The sequence below is a fragment of the Arvicola amphibius genome, chromosome 3, assembly GCF_903992535.2.
Source record: "Arvicola amphibius chromosome 3, mArvAmp1.2, whole genome shotgun sequence".
Taxonomy (NCBI): Eukaryota; Metazoa; Chordata; class Mammalia; order Rodentia; family Cricetidae; genus Arvicola; species Arvicola amphibius.
Genome location: NC_052049.1, coordinates 186,702,462 through 186,719,204, shown reverse-complemented (window position 1 = coordinate 186,719,204; position 16,743 = coordinate 186,702,462). Strand labels below are relative to the sequence as shown.

Below are 16,743 nucleotides of genomic sequence, written 5' to 3'. Positions count from 1 at the left end.
ACACACGCTGTCCCGTATCAGGGCCGGCTGTGCTGTGGGAGGTGGACACAGGCTTCCCTGGCCACATATCTGAGTCTGACTTGTTTCCTTGAGTGAGCCAGGCAAAACCTTTCCTAAGAAGCCAGGAAACAATGAGAGTGGATCTTAACTCTTTCACCATGTTAGTTTCCATGAGACAGAGGTTTAAAGTTTGTTTATTTCACAGTTTCATGCATATGCGGTGCCCTTTGATTCTTGTACCCCTGCTTTCCACTGCACCCCTTCCCCACAAGTCCCCTCCACGTCCATGCCTTTTCCCCCAGTGAATTTTTTTTTAATCAACATGATTTTTCTACATTACTGTTTTCAAATCCCGCTGCTTAGTACTTTATCGATGTCCTTTCCTGTGGGACACCAGAAGCCACCTCCTTGAAACCAGTGTTGATGACAATAGAAGAAAAGAGGCCAGAGGGTGGCACTGTGGCTAGGAGCCTGCAGCGCTCACAGAGGACTAGGGAGTCAAACCATCTGCAGCTCCAGTCCCAGGGGATCGGGGCCCCCTTTTGGCCTTCATGGGCACTGCATGCACATGGTGCACACACACATACACTACATGAAGGCAAAACATAAATACATATAAAATAAAAATAAAGGGGAAATTAAGCAAAACAGAAAAGTGCTCATAACGGTCTAATGGTAAGGTTTTCCATCTCTACTTTTTATAAGCCACAAACTATCTAAACTTGGACACTGCCACTCACATTCCTTGTGCGTGTGATAAGGAGTTTCCCTGCAATGTGGGCCTGTGCTGTCTCAATGCATGTATCCGAGTGGTTATGTGCTTGCTCCAGTGCACACATGGAGGTCAGAGGTCAGCCTTCAGGAGCTGGTTCTCTCCTCCTACCATGTGGGTTCCAGGATTGAACTCAGGTCATCAGACTTGGCAGCAAGCTCCAGTACCCACCGAGCCCTCTTGTGGGCCTCACTTCCCCATCATGCAGCTAAAGCTCATCGCACGTGGTGGCTAGCAGTGGTGGCTGATGCCTGACTGCTCTACAGAGCCTGTGTTTTCTCTCTCTCTCCAGACGGTCCAAGGTTGCTCGCGTGATTGGCTTGCTGGCCTTACACACCACAGAACTTCAGGAAAATGTGCCGGTTATCGAGGTGATGTCTTTCATTATGACATGTTATGTGTGGCAGAGAAGATCGCTTTTGGTTTTGTAGTTTATAGCACGCAGCTTTCATCGGCCTTCGTTTAATTTTAATCTGAGGAATTGTGGTTGCTGTAAGACACAGACCTTGGGGTTCTCCCAGCCCTGGGCTCTAACCCACAGTTCAGCCTCATGGAGAACTTGGCCTCTGTTTGGACGCAGAGGCTGCGGGATGGTTAAGAGCACACTCACATTTAAGCCAGTTTCTTCGGGGTTTTCATCCCGAGTTTAATATTTCCCCTTGTCCCAGGACAGCTGCTCTCTGACAGGTGAGCCCAGGATTTGAGGGTCCCTTATGTACTGAGGACATTTGGAACCAGGGTTGTGCTGGGGATCTCCCCTAGGGCCCACACTGAGCGCTGGTATTAGAAGGGTTTTGGCAGGTGTGGTGGTGCACATTTTAATCCTAGTAGAGGCAGACGTGGTCTACATAGGAGCTCCAGCTCAGCCAAGACCCTGTCTCAAACAACTGAAAGAGGAAAAAAAAAAAACCACTGACTCCAGACCTATGTGGAGAGCGTTGCCACTGTCTCTACACCAGCTCGGGAGAGCTGACGCTCCCTTCTGTCTCTCCTGCCGATTGGCAGCGATCTTGAAGTCAAGCAGCTGAACATCACTATGGTCTTCAAGGCTAAAGACTGGAACTTGGGGTTGGAGGAACATTTGTAGGGTGGAAACTGGGATATGATGTTGAAGCTGCAGGGGGATCATTCAGTCAGGAGGACTTCCTGCAGGGGTGGGTCACCCAGTGAGAGGCTGAGGGCTGTGAAGGATGAGTGGGCCCCACAGGATGAGCAGCTCCTGTGAGCAGCCAGCAGTGGAGAAGCTCAAGAACCAGGATGTGAGCTTGGGTAAAACTGGCTGTGGGGACTGGTGGACGGCACAGCCAGTGAGCTGTCCAGGGCCACACTGTAGAGACTTGTTGTGGAGTTTGTCTGGGGCTCAGGATTTGATTACAAATGAGAGAGGGGAATTCTAGGGGGCTCATGAACCATGAAATTCTGGGTGTGGCTTCTGACTGGTGAAATCGCCGGCTAAAATGCTGGAGAAGGTTCAGTGAGAGGGTGGGGCATTTGGTGAACTGCATCACATCACCACTGGGGAAGCTGGGTGTCCAGGACGGGCGGACTGAGTAAGAGCCGAGAGGAGGGTGCTGGACTGGCTTGTACGTATCCAACTGGGCTGCCTCGGAGTGGCTGGCAACGCTCTGGAGAAGCTAAGAGCCCGGCAGCTTCTTATGCACAAGGCTGGAGGCCCCTGCAGTCCTCGTCTGGTGCTGAGGGCCTGGAGGATTCCTGGAGAGACACCCGTCTTCAGCCCTCTTTGGAAGGCCAAAGAAACTGGAGTCTGATGCCAGCTCAGGATGGTGACAGCAGCAACAGGGTAGACGAACCGGCAAGATGTGGAGCAGGCAGGCAAAGCACAGTGCTTTTCTGAGGGCCTCCTTGGGTCTGGGCTCTCTGGGAAGGTGTTATGTGCTTTCCTATGGGTGACTTGACCGAGAAAGCCCTTCCAGGTCTGCCCGGGGCTTGCCCCAGCTGCTTCCAGCTCCAGTTAAGGTGACCAGACTAGTTGTCACTCACCCAGACATATGCACACGCACGCTTGCTTCTCCCTTACTCTTTGATGCCCTTGACAGATTTGCTAATCACCGTGATAGCATCTGAAAGCAGCAGAAGCTAGCACTATGAATTCTGTGTTTAATATTCGCAATGCTGAATCATCATAGACCTGCAAACGGAAGCCAGAATGACATGTCACATAGTCTCCCTGTCAAAACTCCAAACTCCACATAAATTTTGGAAGGCACTGGGAGCAGTGACTTTCCCAGGCTGCTGGTGGGAATGTAAATGGGCGTGGCCATTCTGGAAAACCCACTGTGTCTCCCAGAGCCATGTTTGTTATCTCATGACTCAGTGCTGCGTGACGTGTGGAGGGATGCGTATTTGTATGCTACCTGTATCAACCCCACGTCTAATAGAGTGGACAGAGCGTGACATGCTCTCTCCATGAGGCACCAGCAGCGCTAACAATAACGAACTGCAGCTCTGGGCTGGAGCGAAAGTCATGGTTGGCGCTCATGGACGTGAATGGGACATACCACGAAGTGACCCATCTGGGGATATTGAGAGGTGTCGTGAGTGGCTGCTCTTGTCCACAGGGCTGGCTTCCCTGGAGATCTTGTTTTAGGGTTCCATCAGGAAACTCAGCTGTTCACATGCTCGCCCAAATCCCGGTCCTCTTCTATGGGGAAGGTTGTCCTCCTTGACGAGAACATGGCTTCAGCAGGGACACACATAGAGCCATGAGGGAGGGTGGGGACACTCACCTCTTCAGCCAGAGCCAGGTCTCCCTCATATTCCCGTTTCCCTTTTAAATGTCAGAGAAGGAATCTGAAGACAAGGGCTGCCTCATGGCATGACTGGAGGAAGCCGGGCAGAGGTCAGCCCTGAAGCTGAGAAACTTCCTCTATTCCCATGGAATCTCGTGCCAAGGACTCCCTGTGTCATTGGCTGACAGATGGTCCCCACTGAAGGAATCCCATGGAGTCACCTGGGACCTTCCAGTCACCCTAGCGATGGGGTCGCCTCTCTCTTGCCTCCACACCTATGGCTGGTCCTCCCCATGCTTGCTTTTGCTGTTGCCCATGGAGAGCCCGTGGCCATCATTTCCTGGGTCATGCTGTGGCCAGGCTGTCTCAGGCCACTTCCGCAAGGTTCTGTCTCTGTCCCTTGCAGTCCCCCATCCCCGCTGCCTGCTCGTGTTTTATTGGCTGAGATGCAGGGGCTTGGAAAACACCCTCTTGTTTCTTTCTCACTTCCTACTTCACAACCTCAGCCGTGAGTTATTTCACTTTTGTGTGTAGTGTGTGTGTCTGTCCGTGAACGTCTAGGTGCACACATGCACACAAAGGCCAGAGGCTGATGTCAGGTGTCTGCCACTGTCACGCCTCCACCTGTCCCTGCAGACTGGGGTCTCACTGACGGTCTGGACCGGCTGGCCATGAGCTTGGGGATGCATACCCACGCCTGCCTTCATACCCCAGTACTAGGGTCTGGACTCAGGTCCACACCCTGACTGAGCCTTCTCCCCAGCTCCCAGATTTCACAACTTTAATAGGATATTCTATCTGGCAGAAATTGAAAATACTGTATTCAGTTCCAAATGTGTTATCAGGTAAGGAAGCACTCTTTCCGTACCTGGTCACTGGGACACAGCTGTCCTCAGCTGTCAGAGACAACGCCACAGCCTGGGGACATCAGGTGCCGGCTGCCAGCTGGTTACTAAGCTCAGGGGCCCTGACCTGGTGTGGCACTGCAAGATGAGAATCTGTGTTCTGCTAGTCGGCCATCCCTAGGGAGAGACAGGCTTGGCTGTCGGGCTACGGCCCCGGATTCCACAGAAAGAAACTGTGTATGCTTAGCTGTTGGGTGGATGATTTTGAAGGAAACACATATAGTGAAGTAGATTTTGTTGAAAATGGGGAATTTACACAGTGTATTGAAATAGCTGTAGGGACACGTTTCCGGTAGTGGTGTGTGTGTGTGTGTGTGTGTGTTGTTGTTGTTGTTTTTCTCCAGACAGGGTTTCTCTGTGTAACAGCCCTGGGTGTCCTGGAACTTGCTCTGTAGACCAGTTTGGCCTTGAACTCACAGAGATCCGCCTGCCTCTGCCTCCCAAGTGCTGGGATTAAAGGTGTGTACACCACACCCGGCTGTATTCTACATTTATAATTTTTTCTTTCATGAACTTTAAGATACTTTTGTAAGTAGTTGGCTGTATCAATCTCAGAAGCCGCCAGGGGGCAGCCAAGCACTGGGGAAAATGTAGCACGCTTGGTGGCCGTTTGTCTTTAATCTGGAGTCTCTGCTCTGGGGGATTAGCAGGCACAGGTACTGGTTACATCTTACAGTCTTTAGAAATTTCCGCTCAGAATCTGGCAGTTGTGTTGATCAGTTCCGTTTGAGAGTTACCAAGACCAGCGTAATCCCAGGCAGACTTGGCTGCCTGGTGGGCCTCGGGTTCAGAACTCCTGAGGTCCGGTCTGTGTGAAACTCACTCTGACCCGCTAGGCTTCCTCCGACCTCGTCACTCTTCAGACGGGCGCTGGCCAAGTCTAAGCCTTCTTCTGTGGCTCTGTACTGAATTCCCTCCAAAGAGTAGAGCTGTTTAGCATGCTGGCGGGTCTGGAGCCCCTGCTGTTCCTGTGTAAGAGCTCTCAGGATGAGCCCTCATGTGTGGTCCGTGTGTGTGTGGTCTCTGGAAGGCAGTAGATGCTTTAGGATGCTGAACATATGACTGCAAGCCCGAGAACCGATGGCGCAGGTTAACCCTTTCACGGACGTTTTCTTACTCTGGAAAATTTCAAAACATAAAAGTACAGTGTGCGGTAAACTGAGGCAGCTCTCAGCGCCTTTCAGCGCTCGGCCATCCTCTGGTCCCCCGTCTCCCCGCTTCTTTCTCCTTTTTCCTTTCTGCTTCTCACTCGCTTTCTTTCTGAGGCATTTTTAAAGAAAATAATATCATTTTACTCATAGCTACAGTTCATATGACTTCATTTTTATTTATGCATATTTGTGTGTCTCTGTGTGAGTACAGACACATATCCTGGAGGCTGGAAGAGGGCTCTGGATCTCCCGAAGCTGGGAACACACCTGAGGCCCTGCGAGAGCCACAGGTGTGCTGAAGAGCCGAGCCACTCTCCCAGGCTGTGCTTGGGTCCCTGGGCTTCGCTTAATTCTCTGTCTGAAACCCCTCTGGGGCTGGAGTGGTGTGCTCCACACCTTTGGGGACACCTGCATTTCCTATCGACACTAGAACCTGGTTTCCTCTACAGTTTTTCGTTGCAGCATTTGTTATTGTAAATATTCTAATTATAAAAGTGTGTTTTTCTATTTATGGCAATGTAGTTATATAAATCTTCCAAACAACCTCCTTCCCAGCAAACCAAGAAAAGACATTTGGAAGCTCAAGATAAAATGTGACCTGGAGGTGACTAGGCTGGGCCTGGCTTGCAGTCAGAGCTTGGATGTCATCATTTACAGCCCCTGATGTGGCTAATTTCTGTGAACTCGCCCTTGGATTTTTCTGGTAAACAAGCTTTTGTTTGTTTTCTGTTGAAAATGTGTTCAATTAGTTAATTATACTTCAATGAGCTGGTTGGGGCAGGACACAAAGTTATTGAAAGCAAAAAAGCATGAAACAGACAATAACATATTTCATTAATTCTTTGAGAATGTCGTACAGTGTGTTTTGATTACACTCAACCCCATTCCTAGCTTCCTACCTCAGCTTTGTCCCCCCTCCCCCCGCATCCCCCCTCCCGTCTCTGTCTGTCTGTCTTTCTCTCCCTACCCCTCTCTGGGCTGTCTGTGTACTAATGGGTGTGAGATCATCCACTGGAGTGTGGTTGGCCTACAGGGACTACACCCGTAATGAAAAGTGACTCTTCTGCTCCCAAAGCCATGGGTTGTCCATGGACCCCCTTCTCACCCTGCGCCACAATGCCAGCCTTGCAGGTGACTGCACCTTCTGGGAGTCCATGAGAGCAGCTGTCCTACTGCGTCCAGGACACACTGCTTGCTCAGTTTCTCCTGACCTCTGTCCCTTACCCCTCTCCATTCGTCTTCCACCATGCTTAGTGAGCTGTGCGTGTCTGTGTGTGCGTGCATGTGTGCGTGCGTGCGCGTGACAGGTGTCTCTTTCAGGGCCAAGCTCTCCGCACACACTTCTTTCTCCACTCTGAACACTTGTCTGTCTGCTGCAAACAGCCTTGTGGAGTACGATAGCAAGTCCTGCCCGCCACCCTGCAGACTCACAGCTGCAGCGCGGGTGAGAGGGTCTTTGTGCTGTGATGTTTACGTTGTTGTCGCATCCGGCAGAGCCAGTTTCCATAGCGTGACACTTAATTCAGCTCCACCAGAAACATTTCTGTAGTGACTGTGTGTGCTTCTCCCACAAGTATCACTGGGGCAGCCAAGATGGCTTAGCAGGCAGAGGTGCTTGCAGCCAAGCCTGACGACCTGAGTTCAGTCCCCAGATCCTGTGTGGTGGGAGGAGAGGCCCGATCCCTGAAAGTTGTCCTCTGATCTCCACATGTAAGCCGAGGCAGATGCACCCCAGTATAGAGTAAATAAATGTAACAACAGTATGCCTCTGTGGGGTGACCACACGGTGTGGCAGCCTGGAATCTGGAGGAGGAAGTGGATTTCCCGCCATTCTCCTTAGGCCCCAGGCAGGAGTAGCCAGAGTCCTGGCACAGGGTCCTGTCCTGGTGGAAAGCAGATGATGTTGCCGTGAAAACGGCTCCATGCTGGGTGGCAGATTGCCAGCCATTTCCACACTACTGCCACTACTGCTTCCACGGAGGGTGCCAGGGTCCACGTGTGGTCAGGAGGGGAGATCAGAGGCCAGCTCTGCTATGGGGACTTGGCACCTGGGTACATTAGCCTTGTTTCCTTTTCTTTCTTTCTTTCTTTCTTTCTTTCTTTCTTTCTTTCTTTCTTTCTTTCTTTCTTTCTTTCTTTCTCTCTTTCTTTCTGTTTTTGTTTTTGTTTGTTTTTTGAGACAGGGTTTCTCTGTAGCTTTGGAGCCTGTCCTGGAACTAGCTCTTGTAGACCAGGCTGGCCTCGAACTCACAGAGATCTGCCTGCCTCTGCCTCCCGAGTGCTGGGATATAAAGGCACGCGCTGCCACCAATGCCTGGTCCAACATTTTCTTAAATTAAAAAAATTCTTTGTGTATCTGTGTGGGATCACAGTGTAGAGGTCGGAGGAAAAGTTGGCTCTCTCTGCCACCTGAGTCCTGGAGATGGAACTCAGCCCATCAGCCTTGGTGGCCACTGAGCCATCGCAGTGGCCCTGTCTGCCTGACTTAATTAGAAGTGACAGAACTAAGGTCTGGGGAGTCCTGAAAGAGCTGTCACTCAAAACAAAGGAGCATTGTTATCACTTAGGCGAAGTGCACGGGACGAGTGTTCCTTGTGTGGCTCGCAAGAAAGTGTGGACGCAGGCACAGGCGGATGCTACCCTTCCCTTTCTGTGGGTCCCAGGAGCTGGGAAGGGAGAAACCAGAGAGCCAGATGTTCCTGAAGGGACCGGCTCAGATGAAGGTCAGCTCTTGCAGCTGACTGTGTCCGCCCTCTGGTGGTCACTCATGTGGAGCACCGTGGTTTCCATACTGCTTCTGTTTATCGTTCGTCTGTTTAAAGATATAAAAATGCAGGTTTGCTCCAAGCTTCTGACCCACTGGCCGCCAGCCGCCAGAGCTGGCGCGGCTCTTTCCCGCAGTCCTCTTCTGTCTAATCCCAAGGGTGTGGTTCTCAGGGATTCCTTTCTCCACTGTTTTTCTGAGCCCCCTTTGTGGGGGGGGGGGTGGCAGTGATGCAGCCTTTTGAAATGCATGGATGCTGCCATACTGTGCAAATGTCCCTGTGAGCAGCTCCATTCCTTCTGTGGGGGAGGCAGCCGGGCACGCAATAGCAGCAATCCTGTGAGAGCCCCAGGTAGTGAGGAACCCTGGTCGGCTTGGTAGATACATTATTCTTAAAAAGCAGTGTTTGTAGTTGGTTCATGGATCAACCCAGTTCCCATGCCCTTGGCTTGCAAGCTGTGTCCTGGACCCTCCCATCAATCCAGGTGTACAAAGGTCGCTGCTGTACCCTGCCCCTTGTTACAGTACCAGCCAGGGCACAGCAGGTGATTGTGTTCCAGCTTATTCCGGAGTTGTGTGGCTGGCCGCTGACTTCCAGATGGAGTAGGGCTGTGGCAGGAAAAGTGACAAGGCCCAGGCTGGCTTGGGCAGCTAGAACTTTGCTCAGGTCGTGTACAGCATCTCCGTTGTCAGAAGTAGTTTCTAGTAGCGTGGCACATGATAGGGACTGCTGCCATGCTCCTCAAAAGACAGGCTCACCAATGATCAGCAAGAGGGTGGGGGGGGGGGCTCCAACAACCAGAGTGCCTCACCCAGTGTTGGACCACCTTATTGTGGAGGGCAGTCTGCAGTATTATAACTTATCTTTTAATATATGTCTGTCTGTCTGTCTATTTATTATTTGGGTTTTCAAGACAGGGTTTCTTTGTGACCAGATTGTCCTTGGACTCACAGAGATTCACGTGTCTCTGTCCCAGTGGGGACTAGGATTAAGGGTGTGTGCCACCACCACCCAGCTGAATGTATTTTGTGTTATTTATTCTCATATCTGCATATACCTCCCTGTTTGCGTGTGCACCACCTGCATGTAGTTGCCTACACAGGCCAACGAGGGCATCGGATCCCATGGGACTGGGGTTACAGGCATCTGTGAGCCATGTGGTGTGGGTGCCGAGAACCAAGCCTAGGTCCTCTGTGAGAGCAGCCGTGTTTGTGGCCACTGAGCCACCTTTCCAACCCCCTCCCTTTTTTGGAAGGAAAACTCCCTTGTGTTCCATGTGGGTCTCTTGAGGTCACTGCCAGTGCCATGCACCGTGAGCCTTTCAAGGTCTGTCTCTTACCATCTGTCATGTGACCCAGGGTCCTGCCTGCCAGGTCCAGTTAGCAGAGTGTCATCAACATGTGAAATGGATTGGTGGTGATGATCGGGGTCCTTCTGCATGGGCACAGCAGGGGACCTGACACAGAAGGTCCTTGTCAGCATCCCCCACTTCATCTCTGGCCTGGAAAGCTGAGCTCCTCAGAGGTTGGTGTCCCCCGCACCATGGCTTGGGTGGCTCAGAGAGTGAAAGGGAAGACCGCACTCTGGAACATCCTAGAATTCCAGGCTGCCTCAGCTTTCAGGCCAGTGTCCCTCCACCCTGGAGGCACGGTAGCGTTTGGGGTGCCCAGCACAAGTCTGTTAAGGGAGTTCCCAGACCACTCAGGGCTCCCCTGGTGGTAGATGCAGGCACCTGCAGATCTGAAAGCTCATAATCCCACTGTGTGGGCAGAACGAGCCCTGGCTCAGTGCCCCGCACGCCCCCCCCCCCCACCTTGCCTGGTGTCACTGGACACAGCTGGCTGCAATGTGCACTCTAGGCTGTGGGGGCCTCTGAGGATCCAAACACTCTGACTCCTGGAGCCTGAGGTCATGTTTGAGGTGTCCAGCCTAGCTGACCCTTTGTGGCCAAGTCCCTGGGGTGGAAGGAGGTTCTAAGTGTGAGGTGCAGCTGCTGTTGACGCCTGCTCGGTGACGCCTGCTCGGTGCTGCCTGATCGGTGACTCCTGCTCGGTTGGTGTCTCTGGGGAAACGTTTCTCTTAACTGCTTCCTTTAGCACCAGAGTCCTGTTTCTGGCTCTCTCTTGCAGACTGACCTATCTCTTATTCATACAGCCTTGGGGTCTCATCTTGATGTTCATGGTCTGTGTGATAGCACACTAAGGGCAAAGCCTGGGGTTTGTCTCTTGTTCCTTTTCAAAAGTCATTTCAAAGTCACCAAGAATCACCACCTGCTCTCCCGAATTAAAGCTGCCTGTGTGCCGGCCAAGTTTCTTATTTCCTCTCACCTTTTTTTCCTGCTTCATTTTGGTCTTTGAACTTTTTTCCTCTTTCTCTCTCTCTCTCTCTCTCTCTCTCTCTCTCTCTCTCTCTCTCTCTCTCTCTCTCTCTCTCTCTCTCTCTCTCTCTCTCTCTCTCCCTCTCTTCCTCTCTCCCTCCCTTCCGCCTCCCCTCTCTTCCTTCCTTTTATGCCAGCTCAGTTGTGCGTATATCATGTTTCTCTAATATAAACTAATCCCAGCAGGAGGACATTTAGAATATTTTTCTTGCCATCTATCAGAAGTGGGCAAAGGAATTTTGTTATCACTCACCAATCTCTTCATCTGCATGGTGAGGTTCAGCACGACACAGTTTGACAAAGTGCTTTTGTGTTTATGTTATTGTGCGTATGCATTGAAAGGTCTTCCATGTGGGTTCAGGAGAGGCACTGAAATGGGTTGTTGGGGAATAAGAAGGTTATCAGTGCCATAGACAGCCATAGGAGGTCAGAGGAGAGGTCAAGCCCCAGCAGTTAAAGACACGGTATGGCAGTGGCTCTGAGGAGAGGATTTAGGACCCACATGACAGAGAAAGGGTCTCTTCTCATCTCTTTCTGAGGATGGGGGAGGTTTAGGCGCTCTGATTTCCAGGAAGAAGGCAGACAAGAGGGATCGAGTCAGGATGTGGGGCCACCAATAGCCACTCTGAGGTAAACTCACTTCCCTGGGCCGGAGATGCTGATACCTGCTCACCGCATTTTATGTGAATGGCATTTGTCTGTAAATGTGCATGTGCACCATGTGTGTGCAGTGCCTGAGGAGGCCACAAGAGGAAGACAGATCCCCCTGGAGATGGACTAAGACAGTTGTGAGCCACCATGTGGGTGCTGGGATGTAAACCTCTGTCCTCTGGAAGAGCTGCCAGCCAGTGCTTTTAACCACTGAGTTACCTCTCCAGCCCCCCTTCCTTTCTTTTCAATATTAATATTTATTTAAAATATAAAGATAAATGGGAAGCCAATATCATGCTATTGCAGAGATCTGTTAAATGCCACTCACATTAACTCTGTAGGTGGGATGTGGGGTCACTGGTGTAACTCCCCTTTGTGTGTTTATGAGACTCTGACTATAGTCCCTTGGGCTTATGGCTTTAAGGGCGTGCAGCATTAAAATGGTCTCAATTCCTGGGGCGCTCACCTCTGCAAACACCAGTGGGTTATAGAACCGAGAGATGCTGCGAATCCCAGCAGCTAGCACTGAAAACAGAAAACCCAGCCTGAGATCTGCGTGTAAGATGTCTGATTTTTTTTTTTTTTTACAGTGAGCCTATTTTTCCTGCAGCTATAGAAATTCCACAGATGCTAGGCACCCTCCCAGAGGCATCCCCCAGTGGTAGCACCTTGGGCTGTGCTCAGGAAAGCAGCCTCGGTGTTTCCAGGGCCCTCTAGATCCTTACGACCTTGTCTGTCTTCCCCGTCTCTGTTTAGCCCCTTTGGGAGTGCTGCTCAGAGAGCGAACAGTGCAGTCTTTGGCTTTCCTCTGCAGTGTAGTTTCCTGTGCTGTCTGCATGTTTGTGCATCAGTAGTTGGCTCCCTGTTTAGTTTTTTGAAGCAGCTTCCATGGCACAATTGTGCCACACTGTATGTCACCATTAGCGCTTTGACAGACATCTGGGTCCTTTCCAGTCTTGAGAATCATGACCAGAATAGCTGGAAACAGGCTTTTTTTTTTTTTTCAAATCCTGTCTCTAGAGTAAATGTCCAGGGCAAACAATTGCCAGGTTTTAATTTTCCTTTTCAGTTGTCGATTCATTCATTCATTCATTCATTCATTTATTTTCTGCAGTGCTAGGGACTGCACCCGTCACCTCTGCATGCCAGGCAGAGGGCCTGCCACTGTGCTGCACCCTCAGACTTTGGCTTTTGATGTGGAGTTTTACATACAGCATGGACTGGCGTTAAACTCACCACAGTCCTGTTTCCACCTGTGCATGTGTGCTGCAGCCCACACTCCTGACTTTTAAAGACACCAAGATGGTTTACATCATGGCTATACTATTCACACCCCACTATCAAGGTGTGGGTGATGTAACTTCTCCCCAGTTCACACCCTGCTGTCTAGGTGTGGGTGATGTGTCTTCTCACTACCCCAGTTGGTTCTGACTCTCCCTCTGGGATGTTGTAGTTTAGCTGTTCTGATAGGCATGCAGCAGTGTCTCATTTGTGGGTTAGTTTGCATCTCCCTGCTTTCTGTGGTAGTGAATTTGCTGGCCGTTCATCCTCTTTGGTGCAGTGTCTCCGTGCCTTTGACAGTGAACGTCCCCCATGGTCACGCTCTAGACAGCTTGTGCTTTGTGTTTAATGCACGGTGTTGGCTGAGGTTGAGGTTCCCTCGTGATTTTCTGGGTGGCTGTCCAGTTTCCCAGGCTGCCTGTGACACTGAGTCTCCCTGTGGGTTTGTCCCATTGGTTGGACCCACTCTTGGGTGCTGTTTGTGGCTGCCTTTCTGTCTGGCCATGACCACCAGCTCTCTCTCTGTAGTGAGATTTCCTTGTGTTCACTCCAGTCCATCCATGTTTGGGAATCTCACATCAAAGGTTCTTCTGTGCTAGAGGAGTGGGCCTTGAAGTACAGGACTGTGAGTGTGGATTTTCTGGGGTTTGCTTTACACTGTTTGCAGGTTAATAGCTAGGAATTCACATTTAGGATTGGTGCATGTGCATGTGCATATTATGTATACATGTACACATATGTAAATATATATGAATATACATGTCTATGTAATATACGCATGTATCTATGCACATGCATACATGTATCTATTTAAACATATGTGTATTCATGATGCATGCATATGTATGTGTGAACATGCATATGTGTCAGTGTATATGATATATAAGTATATGTATATGTGAACATGCATATGTATACATGTCCACACATGATATATGCACATATACACACATGCATATATGAACATTTATGTGCATACATGTCTAGTGCATGATCTATTCATGTATATATATGCACATAGGTGTCTATGTATATCAAAATATATGTGCATGCACACCTATATTTATTATGTATATATGAATACATATGTGCACATATGCCTGTATAGACTATATGTATGTGCATATGTAATCTATGGATGATACATTTATGTATATATGTGTATAGGTATGTGTGTAAGCACTTTGTGTATATGATGTATGTATATATGTATATGTGTGTACATATATTTTTGCTGAATCGGCTTGTTCACTGTCATGCAAAGTTTCATTGGCCTCTGATCAGTTTTGGTTTGCTCAGACATCTCTGCTATCAGTACAGCTGTCATTGATTTCCATTTGCTGCTGCTGTTACAGCTTTTCCCGTCCTTTACAGTCCATCTACCAGTTTTACTAAACTTCTTTGTGAGTTTCTTGTAGGCAGCTTAAAGTTGGGTCCTGCTTTGTTTTAATTCTCCTCTTCCAGTCTCTGTCTTTTAATTGCTGTGTTTATGTCACTTATATTTAATGTAATCATTATTTGTGCGTGTGTGTGACAATTGACTTTTGTTTGCCATTTGCCTTAAGTTCCCTTTTTTTTTTTTACTACCTTGGAGTTTGCTGAACATGAGGTTCCCTTTTGACCTTTTTTCATGTGGTGTTACTGAATTCTTCTCTTGCATAGATTTTGTTTAATAGTTGCTCCTAGGTTTTTATACCAACTTATCAGAGTCCATTAGCGTCATCATTTTACTAGTTCAAGGGTGGTCTAGAAAATTTCCCCCTTTCAAATGCTTTATTTTTATATAATTGTCTAAATGTAGTTTTATATTTTTGCCTTAGCCACCACACATAATTGAGAAGACATAATGGAAGGGAAGCTGTCCACTTTGCGCCTGCGCTTGCCCACTTTCTCTTGCTTTCCTCCCTACACTCCAGGCTTCCTTATTCCCTCCTCAGCTTTCTCCTTAGAATCACCTACTTTCGCCATCCTTCAGGCTAGTTTGTGAGTGACCAGTTCTGGGCACTGACAGTTTCAGAGGATTGAAAGTGGCCATCAGTGAAGACGAGAAAGAAGGCGGAGGAATGACTTCACACTGGGACAAACACCTCAACCACGTGATTCCCTTCTACAAGCACTTCAGATATGAAACATGCATTGTGGCACATCCGTGTGAGCAGAGAAAATGCGCTATAGATATGTACAACAGCATGGTCAAATATCAAATGCAGGATCCCAGAGGCCAGGAATAGATGCACAGAATACAGCCACATGACTACAGACCTGTGGCCAAGAGAAGACTCTTGTCTGGGATTACTCACGGGACAGAAGAAACACTGGTACTGAGGGTGTCTCGGTCACAGATGTGACACTGTCCAGATGTGTCTCACTGCGGGCTTTACAGGGCTGGCAAGATGGCCCAGTGGGCAAGGGAGCTGGCCACCAAGATGAACCCGCAGCGGAGGGAGAGAACCAGCTCCTGAGCACGTCTCTCTTCCTCATGTGCTGTGGCGGGTGCACCCACACTGCTAAAAAGAAAATAAGAACTTACAGTTTATTGCTTCTCAGTTATACTTTGGTGTAGCTGTTTAAAGGTGCTGTGTTAGCCCGTGTTCCCACAATGCAGGGGGAGCCCCGTGAGGCACCCTGAAGTGACACCCCGTTCCCGTTACAGGCGATCACACTCTTAACAGAATTAATCCGGGAGAATTTCAGGAGCAGCAAGCTGAAGCAGTGCCTCCTGCCCACGCTCGGGCAGCTCATCTACCTCGTTGCCACCCAGGTAAGGCTGCCCGGTGAACTCTGGCCCCTGTTACCCTCCTATAGATACTGTTCACTTCTGGGGAAGGGATCTCCTGTGATCCTGGTGTCCTCTCCTGTCCCTGCTGTTCCTTCTCCCTCCTCCCTCTTTAGCTTAGGAGAGTCTCAGGGTATTTTAGAACAAGGGGACTAAGGTTGTTAGTGTTCTTGAGTCCTTTGGGAGGAAACAGTGTTGCTTTCCCACAGTGAGAAAACCCCCGTTTAAATGAGGCTGCTCCGTGCAGATGTGCGCATGACTATGGGAACTTTCCACGGCAGGATGGGGAAGTGCAACTGAAGTCAGTGGTCGCATGGCACATGTGTGAGCTTTAGATGATTGTGAGCCGTCACATCTCACACTTGTGAGCTTTAGATGATTGTGAGCTGTCATATCTCACACTGTGAGCTATATATGTTTGGACAGGTTTCTTGCTGTATTTTTTAAAGTTTTGTTTCCCCAACTTTCCTGTCTCTAGCCCGCCTTGCCCTGCTGTGCCCGTGTACCTGTGTATGCACTTTCTCCCATAACACCTGTATTTCTCTGGCTCCCGAGTGGCCTGCACCCTCTCCAGCCTCTTCCCCTCCTCGACTTTCTTTGTAACCCCCATCTCTACCCTGATGTTTTTATTTCCTTTAGAATATGTTTCTGTCTCGTTCTTTCTTCAGCTCTGTCTTGTTGTGGTTGCATGTCCGTTTAGAAGTCTCAGGTCTAAGTACATGTTAGTTAAGTGTCCTCTTGAGGGTTGGGGATAGAACCCAGCACGTGTGGACCCTGGTATCAGTCCCCAGGACCACAGATGAATCAGTAAATGAGTACACAAATGAGTAAAGAAATATATGCATTGTGTGCAGGCCCTGGGGTGGGCAGGGAGGGCTGAGCAGGCTGCAGAGATGGGGGGGATAGAAGACAGCCATGGCCCAGACCGATGCCTCACCCCGAGAGCACGGAGAGCTCCTGAGGTGTTAAGGTGGCCTCTTCGCTCCACTCTGGTTTAAATGAAGGGAATAGAGAGCCGGGCGGTGGTGGCGCATGCCTTTAATCCCAGCACTCGGGAGGCAGAGGCAGGCGGATCTCTGTGAGTTCGAGGCCAGCCTGGTCTACAAGAGCTAGGTCCAGGACAGGCTCTAAAAAAGCTGCAGAGAAACCCTGTCTTGAAAAAACAAAACAAAAAAAACAAAACAAAAAAAAAATGAAGGGAATAGATAGAAGGTGAGGATTCTCAGGTTCCATGAGAATGAGCCAGGGAGGAGCAGCAGGGTCTCTGAGCAGAGGGAGCCTTGCTGGGGCTGAGGGCATCGAAGGTCTAAGAGGA

General features: G+C 49.7%; 1 protein-coding gene across 1 annotated transcript in view; it reads left to right on the top strand.

Annotated features, from left to right (window-relative positions):
• Ulk4 (unc-51 like kinase 4) overlaps positions 1 to 16,743 on the top strand; it is a 275,070-nt gene that overhangs the window by 24,148 nt on the left and 234,179 nt on the right. Inside the window, exons 16-17 of the mRNA XM_038324151.1 lie at positions 1,065 to 1,143; positions 15,306 to 15,413. Coding sequence (XP_038180079.1) covers positions 1,065 to 1,143; positions 15,306 to 15,413 — 187 coding nt within the window. The remainder of the gene's footprint in view (positions 1 to 1,064; positions 1,144 to 15,305; positions 15,414 to 16,743) is intronic.